Below are 21848 nucleotides of genomic sequence, written 5' to 3' on the forward strand. Positions count from 1 at the left end.
ATTCAATGAACAATGATCACCGCAACCAGGAAAAGGAAACACCAAGCCACCGCAGTTGCTTCCCGGTTGGTGGAAGGAAAATATAATTCTTTACCCAATTACCGGAAGTGGTGGCTGAAGACCAAAGACATTAGAACGACGTCCCATGAGTACCTTGTCGTCATAATTTAATATTGCCCAGAATAAATCTACATTCCGTTTTTTAATTTAGTTAGCAAAACAAATTATCACCTCACCGTGTCCTTGGAGCGTTCCGATGCCGGGGGAAAGGTTTCCCATCGAATAGCGCTGGGAATTTCGAAGGCCGGCACTGGGAAACTGACCCTCACGCTGCCCCCTCCCCCCCACACTCACAAAAGCTTTTTGGAAGCTTTTACAGAAGGGTTTTTGCGGTGGTGTTCCACTTTTTGAAGTAGTTTCGCCGGCGCCTACCACCACTGTCCTGCCCATTCGGTGGGCTACCCAATTTTACCATCTGCCATTTGCAGTCCCAAGCGGAACCCTTTAGGCCGGAACTGTTTTAATTAAAAATAACACCATAATTAAAACATTGCCATTTTTGTGTCCCTGTGTCTGATAGCTTCCGGGAAATGGTTGACCATTTTCTGGTTTGCGCTATCTGTCGTTTTTGGGAAGATTTCCTTGATACAATTTTTTTTTGTGCTGGTGTTTGCTCTGTTTCTTCACCATCATCTCCGCCCAGTGTCCTAACTATGCCAATGAATACACTGATGGTGCTGATGAACCGACCGATCGGCCTCTCAACTCCCATCGACATCGCAAGGGAAATAAAATGTTTCGCATTCATCTTGCGCTCTTTATTTTTCAGGGGGACCGTTTTTGGGATGGCCTCACTAAAGGAAAAGATTTTGCCAGCTTGTGCTGTTGTGTAATATTGGCCAGCCCGAAACGGTTGTGACAATTCGGGGGGCTAACCTCTCTGGGGGCAGTTTGTGTCAGTTGCAGAAAAAAAACACCCCTAAACCATTGAGCCCGTTGAGCGTTGAGTGGAACCCTAAAAAAGAGGGACTTTTCCAGGCTGTAAATGAAGGAAGCCGGTCTCTTCAGCGAACCACCGGACCCCGGAGGTTGTGATGGATGATGCGCATAATAAGCACAACGCTTGCACGATAAACCGCCAACAGGTGTTGTGTCTAGTTTAATTGTATTTAGGCAGATAAAAGTAAGCTAGCTTAGTGTGTGAAGCTTCGTCCGCACTTTGTGATGTTTGAACATTCTCGGTGACGGTGGAAAACGGATAAGAAGGGATTATTATTTTCGTTTCCATTTTTGGGTGTTGTTGTGTCTTCCGTGGGAAACAAAAGCTGGATGCAATGAGGTATTATTTTGTAATTTTTAATTATTATCCTACCTGTTTCAGTTGGTGTTTTGCTGTAGTTGAATGTGTTTTACGATGGCATAATGAGTGTGATATATTTCGATGAAAAACATTGGCAAGAAAGTTGTTTTCTGTTTCCAGTGCAATAAGGAAATTTTATTAAATTAAAATTGGGTAACATTTAATTCATATTTAAATTTTAGAAACAAAACAATACGTACCTTGCTTGTTGTAGCTCACTGTATAGACCTTGAGCACATTTTGTGAGCACTATGTAACACTCAACTGTTTACTAACGCAATTTACAATGCTTTCACAAGTTTCACTTCGCAATTTCGAAAATAGGACGCCACAATTTCAATCAGCTTCGATTCGAGCCACGTTTTCGGTGGTGTCGGACCTGATTGCCGCTTCAATAGGGTTCAATTGTCGTAAAGGGGTCGACAGAATGGGATTAGCCACGGATGTGGCTAAACCTATGATGGTCAAATTGTGATCCGTTCGCATGTACGAAGGCTACCGAGTGTTCGGGTCTAGAAGCACTATGGAATGTTCCTACGCTTTGTAGAAATGGTGGAACCCTTCTCAATAAACGGTCCCACGATAAGTGAGCTTTCCTTTCATGTGGTTCATTTTGTGTCCCACTGCACGCTTTTCCCGATGACGGAAGTGTTCAGCACTGAGCACCCGTTCCATGTAACGACACGGGGTCGTCGTTGAAGCTCTCGTACGTGTGGCTGAGCGCTCACGGGGACGGACTATCGAAGTCAAGCTTCATCAATCGACGGAGGCATCCGGGCATTGAAGAATGATTCGAAACGTTTCCACGATGATGACGAAAGTGAAATGAAATAAAAGGTGCGCAAAAAAAAACGGGTAATATACGCGACAAAGATCCGCTCACTTACGGTAACCTGTAAAGAACTCTTCTACCACGCAAAGGTACCACGTTGTGCGATGTGGACACGATTTTTCATCACCGATTTCTGACAGGTGGATCTTGACGTACATGGGTCCATGTTTCACGCGACCAACCGTCCGTGGCGTGCGCATCTGCAATGAGAAACAAAGAAAATCAAAATAAAAAATAGTGAAACAAGTTATCAACTTTAAATTGGAATATAAATGAGAATTTATGCTGTACTGGACATTGGACACGCGGATCTCTTGGGGATGATTGTGTGGAATGGGGAAACAACTGCAACAACTTAGTTTTGGGTGACGTTGGTGACTCACAAAAAATGAGAAGCTTTTTGAAATTGCAAATAGTGTCCGTTGTTGTTTGGTGTCCGTAGCTACACGGATGAAGCTCTAATCTGACGTTATCTGGACGCAGAACTACTCACCAAACCGCACCGACGTGCATGACGCTTTCAGCTACTAACCATTCTGACATCTTTGTCAGCTTGCGGGGACCCCCTGCTGGACGGACGGACTCCTCACACAGATATGAGTTTCAACGTAGTACAAAGGGTAGTACACACATTATGACATTCAAACGAAACAACTGCACAGTGACAGGGCGTTAATTGAACAAAAAAAAAACGCATCCCCAGTAAGCCATGAGTTCAGCAGGGTAAAGCTCTTCCTTAAGCTTGACAAGCGAGTAGACAATTTATATTCCAACGGATAACCTTCGGCCCCTTTTCACGCGTGCACCGGTTGAGTTGTGTAAAAATGATTAAAATTATGCTGCCGGTAATGTTACAGGTAAAGCGGGAACACGTTAATTACATATGCACATTGTTCCGTTTGTTTTTCCTCACCGCGTGTGCTGCTGCCTCGTGAACGCCGATACAAATTGTATCGTTCGCTTTGTATGCAGTTTGCGTGTGAAAAGCGTACTGAACACGTGTTTTGCTACACGGTGCTGCCAAACGAATTCGTAAAATTCGTCTAATGAATGTGCACAAGTGGAGTTTTCTGGGAACTTTTGTTTTTAATTATGAAATTACCGCGAAACACGTGCCGGCGAAACATTTTAAGTGAAATTTGTATGTCACACAACGCAAAAATCGGTGCGGTGGTCTGGAAATGGTTGAGTTGACTAGGTAATTAAACAGGGCGAGGGGGTTTATGGTTGAAAAATGTTTTTAAAATGTCGGTTGAAATTGGATAATGAGAGGCTATGAGTTTATTGTGCTGATCTTATAGTAATGTTTCGGGTCAAACGCCTCTGCACTTTAATAAAAGCTTCTTCTTCGTGCGGCTTCGCACAAAACGGATACAAAGACTTTCCCTCACTAGAGGCACATATGACACTCCTAACCGCCCGGAACATGCGGTCCTGAACGCTGACATAGTTTCAGTGTGCCAATTGTTAGTGCAAAAGCGAAAGTTACGTCGGGCCCATCCGCAGCAATTTACAGGACGACCAATTTGGTGGGTTTACCCTTCGTGTTGCAGATACCGATATAGTAATATCAACTGGCTGCCGTCTGCCTTTGCACCAATTCCTACCGTATCGTCCGTACCGTGCGTCCGTGGTGGAAGGATCATTTTTATTGTCAAATCCGGATGCTTCATGTGGCTGTTCGTTAGGATAGTTAGTTTCTGCAGGGATTTTGTTCGTCCGTTGGCGTACTGCGTACTAGGAAAGGACTGCGGATGAATGTGACCGGTCGCAATGCTGTAACAAGCGGGCAGCAGCTGGAACAGGTTTAACCTTCGCCCATGACGAATAAGCCCGTCTGGTGGCGTTTTTGGAAACGAACCGGCATCTGCAAAGAATGACATTCCGAGCATATGCTCACTCGTTCGGTACTGACGTAAGAAGTCATCAAAGGTCTCGGACGAACAAGACGGATGGAGTTGGATGGCACAATAGGGGGTGGGTGGGAAATATGCGAAGCATTGGAGCAACTTTGAGCAAAGCTCACTCCATCTCCCCGTCTGGAAAGTTCCGAGCGGATGTACTTTAAAGGATTTCGGAAGGTTTTCCATTGTTAGTTGTGGCATTGCTTTGGATTTGCTGCGCCGGTATTTTTTTTGTCTGCTTTTATTACGTCAATTAAGCTTTAGTTGAACTTTCGCTTTGGCAAAGTGCACAAGTATAAAGTCGTCAAACAGAGTAGAAGAGCCATTCGCACCGTCTCAATCCGGAGTTTGTTGTAAATTTAAATAAATATTATTTCGGTATATATTGGGTTTACAATACCTAAACACGCATATTAATGAAATAAAAATATTGTTGCACCTTAATTGTGTCTGAAGGAAATTAGATTAAGGTTCAACTTCAATGAGTCGGTGAAGTCGTTGCCAGAATTCTGATAAAAAAAGCAATAATCTCTCCGTTTGTTCTTGTCTTCTATTATTACAGTCTTCCTGGGGGATTGAATGACCGAGCTGTGGAAAGTGTGCAGACAGAGAATGGCGCGAAAAGGTAGTTGGAGGAGGGAAATGCACAACCGTGTCGGGACGAAGAAGCATCAATGAATAAATTTTCATTACTTTCCCTGTCGTTTTAGGTAAGATTGGTTCGAAAGCCACCACCACCAACGGTAGGTCCCGTAGAATGACAAGTGCTTCAAGTGCTATAGTGCCAGAATGGTTGGCGAGGGCGATGCTGTCTATTAAATGGCTCAGGTTGCGGTCTATTCAAAGCGTCATGGTGTGACGTTGTCTTGTTTCGTTGCGAAGAGCGTGATTTGGTGAGCAAATAGTGGAACACGTATCGAAATATGCTTCGTGTCTGCTCATTTACGCCACTTTGCACTTGCCACGGTGGATAAATCGAATTAATTGCTAATGCAAATTAAATGGGCGTTAGAATGATTCTAATTGCATTGCTGCTTGCAATTATCAAATTACAGAGAGCGGTAGATCATCAGTAGAGGTAGTACTTTTAAGAACATTTGAATCGTTAGGCTTCTGTGCAATTATCCGTTGAAGTATTTGGTGTGTTATGATCTATTTCTTTAAATCCTTGATTGCGCTATTATTATTTGTGCATCTGATAAATGGTGGTAAGGATTTAAATCGTGGTCAGTTCCTCGATAAAATATGGAAGAACTTCAAGAATTGAGGTTTTGATTATTGAAAACAAAACTGTAATCTCTGCCGTAAAACTTCAGTAAGACTAAGAGCTCACAGGTGATGGTGTGAAGCTAAAGCAAGCACCGTGCAAAGAGTCCTTACGAGAAAGTACGACCCACCCGTAAGGTTAAATAATTCCTTTGTCATTAGGTCACTGCAATTGGGGAGGTGCCCACCAGAAAGGACACTCTACTATCGGCGCCTTTCAGAAGTGCATAAGTGAATTCTGGTCCTAGAGTTCAGTTCTGTTCCCATGGAACCATGGAACCGCAATTGGCTCTCTGCTCTGATAATACGCTGGATAGCGTATCCTTTCCAATTCGTATGCGGGTGTTCGGTACTGCACGATGGTCAAAACCGCTGCAACAGAAGAACGTGGTCCATTCCGGCCAACCGTGAGTAATCTCTTAATTATCTTTTATGGTCCCCGTGGAGCGCTTTAACTATAATTATGGCACGAGGATAAAGGTGCAGTAGATTAGATGGAAGCGTCGCACGTACTCCGGACATTCCATCGGGGAAGCATTATATTTGGAACCGGTTCGATGAGTTCGTGTGAAGTGAAATTCTATTTTGAAGGTTCTTTTTTTACGTACGAACCCTAACCCTTTTTGGTGCTTCCGTGCGGGAGGCGACGTGCGTGCGCCCGACAGGGGAGTAATTTTAGGCAATGGGTAATAATGCAAAAATAGACAATTACCTTGCCGTAAGCCGTAAGTCCACCGTGTCGGATGTCATACTTCGGTGCATCCGCCATTCGCCCAAGGCAGGTGCGTGTAAGGGTCATGTACCGAATCTCGAGGGCATAGTAATTGCGCAGGACACCGAGCGAACCGCTGGGCCCATCCTGGGCATCGATTAATGAACACATTTTGACAGTTTTTGTGCGGTAGTAGTACGACTTCTAATGAACAAGAGGAGGTACGGGACGGCAACGAAAACACTGCTACTAATTAATGTCAACTTTCCATGTATTCGAACGTGCAAATCTCGGCTAAAATGGAAAATATTTCGCTAATAGGTTTATGTAGGTAATGCAGGTGCGAGAGTAGTTTTTGCTGCGAAGTTATATTATTGTGCTCTGTAAGTCGTACTTGTATGGGGAGCTTCATCCCTTTTCATTGGAAGATATCGAAACGCTCGAAACACCTTCCGATAATTAGTCGAGCTGTTTATTGTTAAGATATCTCATTATACTTCACATTGCTACCGGGCAATGTCGCTTCGAACACTTACCATCAATTAGTTTCGTTATCATCATCACTTGGAAAATGCAATGTTCTTGGTGAGACGATCATTTTCTTTCAGATAATTGCTAATCTTAATCTTGGAGCATAATACAAAAGTGTCTGGCACGTGCCAACGTAAAGCAATGTAGATTAATGGATGTCCCAGGGTAACAACTGCTCTTCAAGATAACAAATCTAAACGTAGTAAGCTATTGTTATAAAACTCTTTAGTCGAGTTTACGATCATGTTAGTTATTAGCCTGTCAATCGCTTGAAGTCGTAAAGAAACGACAATATTGTTCACCTGCTTCGAGAGCAGACCATTGGAAAGCTCCTTCACAAGAAAGATCCCAAGCAATCTGCGATCTCTGCGCTTTTGCAAAAGTTTAACATTATCCAATTAATTGAATTAGATTCCTGTACGCACAGTGTTCGGCACGTTTCCATTTGGGAATTCCATCGACCGGGAATTCATTAAACGAATCGGTGGAGAGTAAATTAATATTTCTATGCTACGGAACGACGGTGCCTCCTTTCGAGCGTTGAAGCGTTCAAGTGGAAAGTGATCCGCGCGTAGCAATACCTTCTTTATTTTTAAAGTTGCTGCCACAATCAAGTGAAAGTAAACAAGAAAGTAAGCAAGCAAAAAAGCACGGTCGAAGAAGTTCAATAAAATTGCTTCTCATCAACCGTGCCGGGGGGAGGGGGGTTGGGCTGCGGGTGCTTCCGGTTCATCGGTCGAACGGAACGGCGCTGTTGCGGAATACGGTAATTTGCGTTGGTTCAACCCGTGCGAAAGGACGGTGGAGCGAAGCGTTTTTTTTGCCAATTTCGTTCACAACAGCTTGCGTTTTTTTGCGACTTTGATTTTTATCTTTCTTCGCCATGCTACGGTACGGGTTGCGTAAGAGCATCAGAGTACCGCGTCTGATAAGCTTCTTAGCGAGTGAGAGAGATTAATTTACATTATTTTTCAATCAACAGTGTGGCCCTTTCCTTTTTTTATGGGTGACCGTGTTAATGGGTTTAACATTTTCTCTCCTTCATGGTCGATGTTGGGGTACGGATAAGTTATTGCTTCAATAAATTTGCTACAAGACACGGTTGTGCTCAGTTGTTTTGTTGACGGGTAATGCAATAGTAATACGCAAGAAATGAATTAACTTGTTTGAAAATAAGAATATGTGTCGTATTTCTGGAAACGGTTGATGTACTTTAGAAATCCGTAGCAAAATCTTGACAATTATTGCATCTAATAAAACGGAATACATGCGATTTGACGTAAGGAGTTAGGACGAAGAATTAATGGCTAGGGAATATAATTTTCCACTGAATTTCGCTTAACTGCGCCGGAGTTCAGGAGACTCTTTATTGTTCAATTCCCAGTAAAGTTGAGTTAAGTTACAGTAAAGTTACTAATTGGACAATTTGGCACTTCGTCAATAAGGATTGTTACGTTCATAAATGGTTGGAGATATAAGAGCAGATTTTACTCACCGAAAATCGATTGTGCAGGAATTTCTGTATGTTCCACGGCAGATCGTTGTGACCATCGATTAAAGGCACTGTGTCGAGCAGCTGGGTAGCCACCTGCAGTCGTTTCTCAAGGGGTGCACCGGAGGATACCTTCAGGGTGAGCGGGACTGCTACTCCGGCTGCTCCAGCGATCAACAATATGGAGGTCACCGCTAGCCACTGTCTCGAAGGAAGGTCCCATTCTAAAGAGGAAGCAAATGTTGTCTGATTAGTTTTGCTATCCCTTCATAACTATCGTTCCCTTTTGGGTCTTGGGGAAGTTCATTTTTATGAAGATGGATTAGAAAACGTGGAAGATCTTCGTAGATATATGATTGATGATACAAACATCAGGTTGAAGTGAACCATAATACATCAAATTTGCTGCTAAAACTTAATGTTTACAGCATTTCTTGCGATAAAGAAGTTCACAAGCTTAAAGGGAGCTTATGTAGCAGCTGATTGTGCAATGTCTTAAGTCCTAATTAAGCAGGCTATGGCTCTAATTTATGTTTGTAAATCTCTTGTATTGCAATGTTTGCATCAGTATCACTTCTATTTGCCCGGTCTTCTGCTATTCCCGGTCTAATGATATCTTATCGTCCTTCCAAAGGCGAAAGAACGCGGGATTTACGCTCCCGAACGATACTCGCTGTTTACTTGCGCTAAAATACATTGTCACTTAACGGAATGCAATTAATCCCCTTTTAGTCATGTTTGTGTGCAGTGAAATTCTTTAGTGTCGCCAATAAGAAAATGGAAAATCCAGCAGCACGATCGAGCTGGAGCACTTTACTCTGTTAAAATGCGATGTTTTTGTTTGTGCAAAGAATTATCGCTTGCTCCCAGCTCGAGCCGTAGCCCATTACGCGCTGGGAGACCCACTAAAGGAAGCTGAAATGCAACCCCCAACCTTGGTTCCATGCTGTGCGACGGTCATGTCGTGCTGTCATCGCTAGTTCCGGCACCGATGCGATGGAGCTTGGCTCTCCCACCAGCGCTGATTAGCATTTATTTGTTGCACAAAGTGTGTCCTTGGGAAAGTTTGAAGTGAGGGAGAGTTTTAGTTTTGTCAAGCGGTACTGTGTTGGAAGGCAAAATTGCAACGATGTTAATTTGCGTCCTTTTGACGTCCACGATCGTTTCAACATTCACTCGCTCTTGCTTCTACTTAATCTTACACACTTTTTGCCAATTCACAGCGAGCGTTTAGCGTAGTTCTTTGGGGTGGTTTTTGTGGGGTTGTTTGGTTCGGGATAACTAGGACGGCTAGGACATGGGAAAAAGGTTAGATGGACTTCTCAGGAACAGCATTTTCAACCATTTCCGGGTTAGGCTGCAACAGATTTAGCAAATCCAAGGGTGCTCGACGCTGGACCCATAGGTACATTCATTAGCCGTAGGTACTTAGGTACGATTGCGTTTGGTCCACTTTCTGGTATTCGGGGAAACTCTTGGACGGAGATAAATGTTAAACATCACTCCTGCTCCATCACCCTCAGCCACCAGAAGTTCCTTCAACAGCAGCTCAGTCCAGTGAACAATATCCAACTTCCTGCACCGTCCAAATAAGAGAATGAGGTTATGTTGTGTTATGTCTACGCTCCGAGTGCCCGTTTGTCTTGTTCCGCATGATGAATAATTTATTAGAAATTTAAATTTCCTCCCTTACGCCACCGTCGTCAGTGCCGGAGAACAACATTCTCCTTACGGGGTGTGTTGTGGTTACTTTAGCGCCTCGAATTGCAAAGCCATTATAGTTATTCTCCAGTGGCTCACCAAAGCATGATGGTGTGAATCACGGCAAAAAGTTGCTCAAATAGTCGAGCCTAACTATACGCAAATACAAACGCAAAGGTGTTGATTTCGTATCGTTCGTTAGGGCGACCACGGTTACCAGATATTAATGATGGTCTAACCTCAAATTCCAAATCATTCCGGTGGGAGCAAGAGAGCTCCGGAACCGCAATATACATGCCGTGGTTGGAAATAGTTTAATAAAGCAATCTTTCGATAATCGCGAGCAACTCGATTGGGAGCAAATTCCCAGAAATGTAATTCTATAGCTATATTTTGAAAATGCCAAATCTGGAGAGAAATCACATTGCAGCTGATGCAATGCTAAGCTACATTAATTTAACCTCACAGGACAGGTCTTCCACAACCTTCTTCCTGCGCCTTGACATACTTACTGGATGATCCGGACCCGGTACTGCTGGAACCACGACTCGGACATTGGCGGTGTTTCCACGGGTGTGGCTGTTGTTTGTTGGGCGTTCCGTTAAGGCTGCAGGAGGAGGGAAAACCATCACCACCTCCCATTACGCCACCCATCACGCCCCCGGGAAGGATAGTGGTGCCTGGAGCGGGCTCCAGCCCCGAGCCGAAGTACTGCGAGGGATTGAAGTTGAAGTTGCTGATCGAGTTGGAGAAGTGGTGGTTGTGCGATGCAATGAGGTTGCTTTTCGTCGAGCCGGAGTACTGATTGATATTGCAGGAGCTGGCATGGTGACCCACTCCACCGCCCGCCACCGGGTACTTGCCTCCCAGTCCGGAGAAGTGCCCCGACAGTGGCAAATCCCCGTTCGGCCCGATCGTATTGTACTTCGCAGGAAGGTTAAGTGCATCGTAGTTCGGTATGTAGCCGGCAGTGACCGCATCCGGATGGTGATGATGTTGGTGGTAGAGATACAACTGCCCCGCATCCATCGCTTCCTTCAGCGGCACATCGGATCCGGTCTCTCCGTACCGATCTTCGCCGTTCTGGTAGTAGTAGTGGTGATGGAGATAATTATCATCGAAGTAGTAAGGCGGATATGGCTTCGTGCCGGCCGGATCATTTCCATTCGGAAGCGAGGCGGCCGTGTTACCGTTCATCAGGTCCACCATCATAACCGGAAGCGGGTCGTTCAGTTTCGACTTGCCGTCGACAGGCATGCCCAATGAGCCGGAAGTTGTTTTACCGTTTGTCGACGATTTGGCGGATTTCAGTGTTGACTTTAGCGTGCCACTCAACGAACCGTTTGTGTTTGAGGCAAAGTTGAACAGATCCGGCTGATTCATGGTTCCGACCAGGCCGTCTACTTCACGTCCGAAGCTGATGTTGGCTGGGTTGGACTGCGGGTCTGGGTGCGTCGGTTCCGGTCCGGATGCAACAGGTTGCACCACACAGCCGTATCCGTAGGATGGCCGTCGATTCAGTGGAGGTGGCGGAGGCGGTATCATATCTTCACTGTACGAATCGTCCTGCAAGCGAAAAGGAAGCACGATGATACGATGATGTTGCTGAACAAACACAACAAATTCTTTGCATAACTGATATTGGATTGCACAAATGAACGTTAGGCTGGATGGAGAGAGTGATTGGAATTTAGCTCGATCTTCATTCCTGCCTCCATACAATGTCTAGAGATTCTACAATGGGTTGGTTGTTCGTGTGTGAGCGTCGTGGTCAGAAAATTTTACACATAACAACTATTTTAAGCATGATGATGATGTATTTTTCGTGCATCATCATCAATGCTAAAGGAATGAGTAATTTCTCGAGCTCTTATCTTTCCACAAATAACAACGGAAATGCATTTAGGATGCAGCGAAATGGAGTATGCATTCACCTCGACGAGAAAAAGTATAGAACAATTCCGTAATCACATAATAAATGGCTTCGAGCGTGAAGGGAACTCATTTTTCTCGCTGATCTCTCCTGCCGCCGTCAGCTTCCCAGCGTGTTCAGCTGCAGCTGTCCAGGGTTCGCGAGCGTGCATGACAAACTGGGATAGCTCTGGCACATTTAACGCATCTGTATCGCATCCTCCTCCGAGTTCGACCACGATTCCCAAACACCGGAGATGCAACTAATGGTAATGTCCCGGTCGTGGAAAACCACAAAACAGACCGGAAAAGCACAACAACAGTGATCCGTAGTGCTGCTGTGTGAGCGTATTCCTACCTCGGCACTTTGCAGCATGGCACCGCAGAGAAATGATCTGACTACGCCAGATGGAGCGGATATTTATGACGTTGGGCCATAATGGAAATGAAGAGAATAAATGCCTCCGGAGCAGGGAAATGAAATGGTACAGCGAGGCCACAGTAGGCCGCGTGTCGTGTTGCTCTGTCTATCCATCTGCAGGAGAAGAGCTGTCCTCCAATTCTTGTAATGTTTTGTCTTTCCCGTGATTCCCTTTTCCGTTCCAGTCCCACAAACACAAAACACACGCTGCCGTCACAGGCCGTCATTTTTCATGTCCCTAGTGCTTTTTTGTCCTGTTTTGTAATTTCCTCGCTTTTTGACATTCTTCCGTTGTTCTGAGGGTACCAGTTAACAAGCTTTCAAATTCGCGAGAGATCTTCTTGCAGCTTTTTGACTCCTTTCGGTTCGGTTTGGTCTTGTTTTAAGATTAAAATTGTGTCTGATTGCTGATGAAGAAAAATGGAGAATCTCTGGTTGGAAGGATGATGTAGCATCAAAAAACGAGAGCTGTACAAAAAAAGCTTAAAATATGGTTCAGAAAATGAAGAAACAAGACAGTGAAAGATCATCAATTGAGTAGGTCTACGAACACCAGAGCATGTTGCTTCAGCACGTCTATGGTTGGAATTAATTTTCCACTGGTTTTGTTTTGAGTTTCATTTTCGTAGTTAATAATACGCTTAGAAAGGTTGAGCAACGGTATGACAGTGGAGTTTTATTTACAACTCTGCTGCATAAAGCTTATCAAAACAAAATGTTCAATTAGCTTAATGAAGTGCAAGAATAATCGCATTTTTCATCAGCCTAAATAGGATGGTGCTAGAAAACAGAAAGGAGTTTAATTACTTTCAACAAATCCTTGATTGTATGAAAATAAATTGAAATCGAATGGAATATATACCTTTCGAATCATTCTTGTTTAAAGCTTCCTCGAGCACCACAGTGTTTGTCCTTGGTGTTTCAACCGCCCAGCCCTCTAAGGTCACGTTTTGAGTACATCTGGTCAATGCTAAACACATTTTAGTACAGCTGCTCGTAATAATTCCCGTCGATAAAATTGAAGAACTCTGCCGTTCTATTTCCTACACCTTCTTCAATTCCATTTTCACATCAATCGTACTATTTACTTCAAGACATTTGGCCGAAAGTGTGCACCGGGTAACAAATTGTGATTGCAAAGCCGTAACAATTTTGTTTGTTTGTGTTGTTTCTCCGTCCCTCGGATTGGTTGTGTAAGAAAAAGCCCTGTTTTATGTTTATTTTCACGTTGAGCTGTTTCGTGACCTGGTCGTGGTCGTGGTCTGGTCTGGTGGGAGTGCATTTTATGGCATTCAATAAAAAGCCCATGAAACAAATATTGCAGGGGGTTGGGAGATCGTGTGGGACGGCGAATCGGTCTACCGTAATTTTTGAGGAAGGAATGGCATGAAATAACACCACATAACATAGCTCTAAACAAGCCAGATGGACGGAGATTACTCAGAATTGGGTGTTGATAAGGAGAAATAGTTTGCAATTCCTGGTTTCCTGGAATCAAACGGCACATCATGCACGAGGTAAACTATTGTTTTATGATCCGGAACTAGGGCCCTTCACTCCACAGTTTTTAGTTCTTCGAGTGTATAGTTATCAGAGTATCTGCATCATGATACTCTTCTGGGAAATTGATGCAGTTGAGGGCGTAACGTGTTAGGCGACTAAACTGGCCAATGAAAAACGGTGAGTTCTGAATGTTAATTCAATTTCCGTAGAAATTTCCTTTCGCCGCTGTACGCGATGCTTTGCTTTAACTGTTTAGATTGCATAATATAGCATTTTTATTGAATAATTTTAAATGAAGGACATTACTTACTTTTATTCGTTTCTTTAAGCCTTTTACTGATATTTTAGCTCAGAATATTAAAGTAATAAAAAATGGAACACTATTCTTGCTTTCGATTCCACAACTACACACATATGCACACGGAGAAATGGGAATGGAATTTGGCTTTTAACTTTGGCTTTAAAAACAGATCGCCGAAAGACATTAAAAATTCCATTAACGGCGACAAAGCGACTACCGTGGCTGCGAGATATTATGCACACGGATATGAATAGAATGCAAAACGTTGCATAAAAAGCGAACAGAAGGATTTTTTTATTTCTCTCTCGGTTCCCGTTTCACTATTCCTTATCTAAGTCTAGTCAAATCTATGCTTTGTGGCGCATGTTTGACATGATTGCACAAAGTTTATATGTGGCATTGGGAATTGTGTCGGCTAAATTAGAAAAACTTTCATTTTAACCCAAAGCATTGATGTTGACCGAATGAAATTGTCCATAAGAGAATTGAACTGGCCGTGCGATGGTTGAAGCATTTTATTGAAAAACATATTAGTTTGAAAAGAAGAACTTTATGCAACGGATTAAATCATGAACGGAACCTATTATGCACAGATGATGGATGTTTATTTCATCCCAACGAACAAATTGTTTGCTTGGGAAATAAATAATTTATCACGGCCCACCAAATCCAGGACAGGGCAGGTAAAACCTATTCACCAAAACTGAATATCTTTCTTGATCAATAAATCTGGATTGTCCCAAAATGCCACGAAACCTTTGGGAAGTCTCATACACTTCCGGGGAATTTGGGGATGAGTCTTTGGTTTGGAAACAATTTCACCGATACTATCGGGATGCAACAGCTACGGACCAGCTGGGGCGTGAAAATGGAGTGCCAATTTGCAAACGGAGTTCCCCATCGCTTCATCTCGGAAACTTCGAAAGTCCTCACACCTTGCTCCAAGGCTCTCCTGTGTACGTTTTCTCAATTGAATGCTTCTTAGTTTCGGAATCCCGATCTGTAACCTGCTTCCCTGCTTAGCTCGTGGAACTCGGAGCAAAACAAGAATTTGCAATTTCCTATCCTCGTTCGCTCTTCAATGGAGAAAGGACATTCCATAAATAATACTCCGAAACCATGGCCGCAAAATGGTATGGTCAATAAATTTTGTCCATGCCGGGATAGAGCTCACCGGGATAGAGAGCTTGGGCATTGCAATCGAACGGTCGGTTGGGTAAGCTTCCAATAATTTATGACCGGAAGTAGCCATCGACGACATTCACTCATGGGAAGGACGTGCCACGGTGGATGCGAATCACGTTCGGGTTTGAGGATCGCAGGACTCAACCAAAAAAGAGAAAGTGCTTCGTTTTTCAGATCTGTTTTGCTTTCCGAAGCGATAAAGTTTTGTTTTCCTTTCTATTTTTACTTTGCAGGAGATAAATAACTCCTCCTACGCCGTCTGGTTACATGTGAGTCTAGATTTAGAGGATAAGAACTAGAACCAGCACTAGGAGGACCCTTCGGTGTTGAAGCTTGTGCAGGTCATGTCTGTGTGGGTCATGTGTTTATGTTTTTACTTTTCCGAATGGGTTTGACAGCTGTCACCTTTGCCGGAAGCAGAAAAAGAGTCCTTTTACATAAACGATGGGAAAATGGGAAATATTTCCATAGTTTATCCAGTTCCTAAACTGTTACGATATGTTCTGAATGCCAATACAGAGTTAGATGATATAGCAAACCGGATTTCCAGAAGGAGCTCGGAGTTGTTTCTTGGAAATGCTGCAGGAATATCATCGTTAAATATATGAAAGCTTTCCATCGCTCCAAATGTGGCATATTACACTTTTGTGTGTGTCGGCCTGGCTCTTAGTCACACACGCTTCAAACGAGACAAGATGTAGTGTGTAGATGACGTGCAAGCTTACCTCGGCATAATTATCACCCCGAGGATACGATCCATGCTGGCAGTCAAACGAAAGCACGTTGGCCGCCACCTTGCACGCAGTTCCGGTGACTTTTCCGGGTCCAGTTGCAGCTAGCGGAGGAGGAGGCGTGGGAGTTGGAGTCGAAACGGACGAGGTCGGCACGGATGCACCCGTTATGCTCGAGTGTCGTTGCATCGCTGTGGACGCTAGGCTTAAGTCACCGGTTGATGTGGTCAGATGCTAAGAGAGAAGTAAACAAGAGCAGGAATGGATGGGTTAATTGTACCATTTGCCCCATTTTCACAATGTAAGACAGTTGGAGTTGTGAGGTTTGGAGCCGTTTGCCTTTTTCGTTGCCGTCGGCTGTGGTCGTGGTGTTGACGAGTTGAGGAGAAATTAAACAACAGCATTAGAGTGGCTTTTGGCTTGGAGTTTTCGTGGAAAGTCCCACATGAGAGTCATGTCGAAAATGATACGCATTGCACGCGACTCCACTCCGAACGTACGAAAGGTTGTTTATTTTAGCCACGAAACGGTAACGGTGATGGCGCTGCTAATGGAACTCGAAACAGCCCAGAAAATGATGCAAAATGCAGCCTCCAACCGTTTCAGTTAAACGGTCGAGTTGGAGAGTTCCAAAAGGAGAGGAGTCTCCAGTTCGTGGCGCTTGCCGCGTGACACGAAGGTTGAGTTTTCATTAGCAAATTAGTTTTCTCAAGCCTTTTGTCGTCAATATGCCTCAGAAATCGTTGATGAAGAGCGGCCCCCTCGTGCTATCGCCATTTGTTGTTCTGGAGCTGGTACGGAGAAAGTTAATTGTTTCTGGCATTGTGGAAATTTGATACCATTCGTTTATGCTCTCGACACAGTTGAAAATGGGCCGTTTAGCTCTTGGGTCTGTTGAATTCAAAGCAATTCTCCAGTCACTTTAATGCTTTGGGGATGTTTTGGAGGGTGTTTTGAGTTCTTGGAATTCAATACCGGAAGACATAGGGAAGCATTCTATTGTTCTGGTATTATCCACTTCGATTTGCGTACATTGGGGTTGTTATGGGAGATGAAACGTGTTGGTACAGTACATCAAAAAGCCTGGAGGAATATTCAGTGAGCTTTCATCTCGTTGAACGTCGAACCGTTCGCGACAGGTGCGTAAGCGTAATGTAAGCAATTTTACGGCCCGTTTCAAAGCTTCCCCAAATTGCCCTAGGCACCGCGGTCGTAAAGTCTTTTCGCGTTCTAGGAACTTACGCATATCGTTTAAGAAGCGAGGCGTCAAAAACACGCAAAAGATGTCGATAACGTGCCGCAATTCTTGGTGATCAATACGACCACACTAGACGCACACGAATAGAATCGGATGAAAATAAAATCACAGTCGAAATGAAACGCAACGAAACGAAGAAACACTTACCAATTTTCCCATGGAGCCAAACTTCTTCTGACGGTCCTTTTCCAGTCGCAGCAAAATCTGTGCATTCTGCTCGCACGTGTAGGTGTGCTGGCGTGGATTTTTCCTGTCCAGGCTGTACTGATATAATGGCCTTAATGGATTCGGTATTATCTGTAAATATTTGATTCGGTGAAAATCGAAACAGAACGACATGAGCAGACGGCACAGGCGAGAAAAGAATAATGTGTTGTGAAAAAAGGGAGCGGCCAATAAGAGCAGCGCGTGAAATGGGAAAGAGACAGAAGCGTATGAAATCGGAGAAGATCCTAAAATTGGTTTGGAAATAGCCCTATCGGCCAGATAAAACGTTCAGAGTAATGTGAAGCAACTCGGTATAATGTAATGGGGGGCGATTTCGGACTTGAGGGCATCTACCCCGGCTCCATCAAGAGTGTAGAGTAATCTTAGATTCTTAGATCGATGGTACGCAGGAAGGTTGACCAATCTTTGGGTTGACGTCCGGGCACACAAACACACCAAACCGAGAGCTAATTGGGAGGAACATGCCGGCCAGAGTCATGGAATGATAGATTAGGCAACCGTATTAGTGACACTTTCACACGTCCACACATCCTGTTCGAATCGAGTGTTAGATGGGAAGAGTGAAACACCATCGGCAGTTTCGTTGAGTGTGTCCAGTCGAAAAGCCTGTGTCGAGATGGGCCACTGGCAGCAAATATGTGTTTGATATGTGAATGGTGCCATTAGGCATGGTTATTGGTCAATTTGTGTAATTGCGAGCTTGATTTCGAGCATTGAGAGATGATCCTGTGTGGTTTGGAAGCGATAGCAAGTAGCCACAAGCATTCGAATTTGCGTTCACTAAATGGAAGAGTGTAGATGGCCATTGCAGATGGACTGACGAGTTTGAGAGCAATGAAGTCATTGAGTTGAGAAGTAATGGTCGTGATGCTTTTGGTCTTTAAAGTATTCAACCAGCATTGAAGAACGAAATGGAGTTTGATTACAGTTTTCGAGTAGTCTATTTCAGATCACGTTACACTGTCTTTTTGAAGGTTTGAATGATTTGCTTGCCAGTTTAGTAAGGTTGCAGTGAAATTCGCATGAAGAAATATTAACGTTACTCTTCTGAAATCGATATTTCATTCATAGCACTCTCGAGAAAGAGGAAATTGTTATTAATATTAAATGAACTCCACTGTTTGAACAATTTTGTAAAGCAGCGAAAGAAAAACCCAGACAGTAATTGCATCCGATAAATGTTTATGTTCCTAGAATAACTTTTCAGCCGGGAATGTTTATTCCCCAGGGAAGAATCCATCTCACAGAGGATTTCCCAACAGTCCCACATTTCCCACATTTGACAGCTTCTTCTGTGTCATCAACTTGACCTGCGAAAACCACCATTTAAAGGTCAGCGTCTATTTTAGGCATTTTTCACACCAGCACACTAAGGGAATGCTGAGGAATCGGTCTAATCGACGTCCTTGAGGAAGCAATAACGGCACTCGACACTCCACCCCTCCAGAACGTTGAAGGATGGGTATTCAATTTGGATCTGAGACGATAAGACGAAATGTTTAATCTAGCTTATTCCATTTCTACTCCCACTACAGAGCGTGGCTTTGAAGACTTCTCAGCCACTGGCGCCGGTGCCCTGAAATCGCACTTCGTTCGCGGTTGTGCTTCAATTCCATTTGCTTTTTCCCTCTTTTTCTATATTTCCCTCAAAAAATACAAACATTCCATCCACGGCCCTTTTTCATGCCTCGGACTCACGCAACAGCTTTTGGGTGGGCATTATCGACGTAATATTTCGCCCTCGGCCGGAACTTCTCATTCTTTCTTTCCTGGGGAACTTCTTGTGCGGAAGTATGACGATAATGTGATTAAGAAAATTAATTACAAACTCCCATACCGCCACCGATCGACCTGACGTTCGCTGACGGCAAAAGAAGTCATCAGGTCAGATTCAATGTCTGGGGGCTTTCGTCGTCGTTCCTCTCGTTCGTATCTACAACACCATTCATCGTCTTGTTGGTGGTCAACGTCGGAGTGTCAAGACGCTGGTCGATCTGTTATATAAATGATATCGACCCGACGGAAACGATTATCGACTCAAAATAGAAGAATCTGTGAAATTACTTCGTGTCCGTCGGAGGGAATCTTCCCACGATTAAGAAGATTAGAAAACGATTCTGTGACAGGGAATTTTTTGTTCGGTGTCCAGAGACACATTAATTTTTATATCCCAAGCAGCGTGATGTGTTTATGGGATTGTGAGAGATTAAACAAGAGATTAGTTGGAACGTCTTAATGGAACATGGTTTCAATGTGGCCGCGGTGCCAAGATCTTGCGAGTATTATGTGAAAAGTGAAGAATAAATTTATTTCCTGGCCAAGTCATTAAAGTTTGGTCCAACTCAGTGTGAGTTATTGTAAAGAAAGATCATAAATCAAGGGCTCTCATATGACCAATGCATTATTTGTGGAATGCAAGAAAAATAGTAGCCTCTCTCATGGGCATCAGCTCCAGCTTTAAGCTCCTGTGCTATTTAAAAAGATGTTATCAAAGCGAACGTCAATGATTAACAAACCATATCGGTCATTTCCCAACCCAAGCCATGCAAACTCAGCAACTTCTAACGTTGGTTAACGAATGGACAAAAGCAGAGCACGGAAAATGTGGGACAGAACAGAAGGAAAGAGAAGGAAATTCCTGTAATAATGACTCACTTACCTCCGTTTCCGCGTCACAGCTGCACAGTGACAGCGTGCTCAATCCGCCCGGTCCTCGTTTGAGGCTGTTCCGACTCCCGGCCGGATCCTGATGGTTGCTGCTGGTGGCATTTTTCAATATCGAACCTCCACCGGCACCGGCCCCACCGAAACCGCCGGCGCGCGTCAACGTGGCTGTTGCGGCCACCGTGGCAGAGATGGGGTAGATGGACTGCGTCGGTAGGACATTGTGGGCTTGTGCCGGCTGATGGTGTTGATGCTGATGCACACGATAGTGAGTGTGATGCTTGTGGCGATGGTTCGGCTGGTGCTGCTGGTGTGGTTGCTGCGGAGGATGCTGGTAGTCGGACTGGGACGAGGAGCAGGTTGAGTAGCTATCGTTGTCATGGTGCTGCTGGGCGGGAAGTTGTCGAGAGTACTCGCGCAGCTTCTGCTGGTGAAGTAGGACCTGCGATTTTATCATGTGATCGGTGTTATTTACATTTAAATTGGATTTGCCACCGTAGCTGTTGCGGAGCGTGTGGAAGCGCTTAAAATCGTCACTGAGCGAGGCTTCCGTTTTGACGGTGGGTGCTAAATTTGTCCCCGGAGGTCGGCCACTGCTGCCTGTTTCGTGTGTGTGCGGCGTTTGTTCCGCTGGGCCGTGGGACGTCGATTGGGAGGTGCTACTGCTGGAGGTTTTCGACCAGCTCTTGGCTAGACCGGAACCGGCGCCGGATCTCGTACAGGTCGTTCCGGTCTGTTGTTGTTCCTGCTGCTGCTGCTGATGATGACTAAAGTTACCGCCGTACTCCACAGGACCATTAGAGCCTCGGTCCAGAGTGCTTGTGTTGGATTTTTTCAATCGCTGATGATGACTATTGTTGCGTTTCAACGAACCGCCCGCGCTAGATCCAGCGCTATTGCTGGCCGCACGACCATGTTCGGCCGTGTTCGATCCCGCAGAGTGCAGCACCGATGGGGATTGCACTGATTGCGGATCGATCTTGCCGTTGTGTTTGTGCAGATAGCTCTGTTTGGTGCGATTAATATCGGTCATTTTGTGATGACTCGCCGGTTGGGCCGGTGTTCTGGTGGAATGTGGATCAATGTGATGTGTGTGATTCCGTTTGCCAACTTTCCGCTGGTACAACACTTCAGTTCAATCGTTTTACGCTTAGCACCATTCGAAGACTTGGATTACTTTCTATCATAACTCGAGTGACTTCAAGCGCATGATATTAATGTAGAACACAATTTCCAACACACTGCACATACTAAGAGCATCCCTATTGAAGAATCGAAAGTATACGAAGGTTATGTACAAGAATGTCAAAGTAAATGTTATCATATTTAAATCTTTTCTCATAGGCATTGGCAGCAACCACAAGAGTAACCTAAAACCGGGCACATATACGCTATCTTTGTGCAGCCAATCTTCGCAAAATGTAAAGCTCACGGCTAACACAAACACGAAGGTCGACAGAAACGGAGCACAAAACCAATGGAAAACCCTGCCGGTGGTCAGTTGTTTATCGTGGAAATGGAAGGAAAATGTGAAACAAGCTAGCGACGTACGAACGGATTAACTTCCAGGTGCATCGGATTGCGATGTGTTACCGTTGCCAAGGAAAAGGTTAAAAACAGGTCCCCTGGAGTACCCGGGGGGACCTTTATCAGTCCGTTCCCAGATAGAGTGGCAGACTTAAGCAATGTGCATTGACTTGTGAATATTTTACATTCTTAAATATTCCTCTCAACGAAAGAAAACCTTCATGAAGATGTGGTTCTTCAGGTTCGGGCTAACATTTGTGTCCCATTACGATCATTTCATACAACATTCGGTTCCACAACGTCCCTTGCTTCAATCGAATA

General features: G+C 44.4%; 1 protein-coding gene across 1 annotated transcript; it reads right to left on the reverse strand.

The window, feature by feature from the left end:
- Positions 1-2239: 2239 nt before the first annotated feature.
- LOC128300429 (uncharacterized) lies at positions 2240-21033 on the reverse strand. The gene is made up of 7 exons (XM_053036475.1): positions 19996-21033; positions 17256-17405; positions 15845-16084; positions 10311-11364; positions 8101-8321; positions 6075-6278; positions 2240-2392 (listed from the first exon to the last, which is right to left on the reverse strand). The coding sequence occupies exons 1-7, from the start codon at positions 21031-21033 to the stop codon at positions 2240-2242; spliced, it is 3060 nt and encodes a 1019-aa protein (XP_052892435.1).
- Positions 21034-21848: the final 815 nt, after the last annotated feature.

Source organism: Anopheles moucheti, chromosome 3 (genome assembly GCF_943734755.1).
Source record: "Anopheles moucheti chromosome 3, idAnoMoucSN_F20_07, whole genome shotgun sequence".
Classification (NCBI taxonomy): domain Eukaryota; kingdom Metazoa; phylum Arthropoda; class Insecta; order Diptera; family Culicidae; genus Anopheles; species Anopheles moucheti.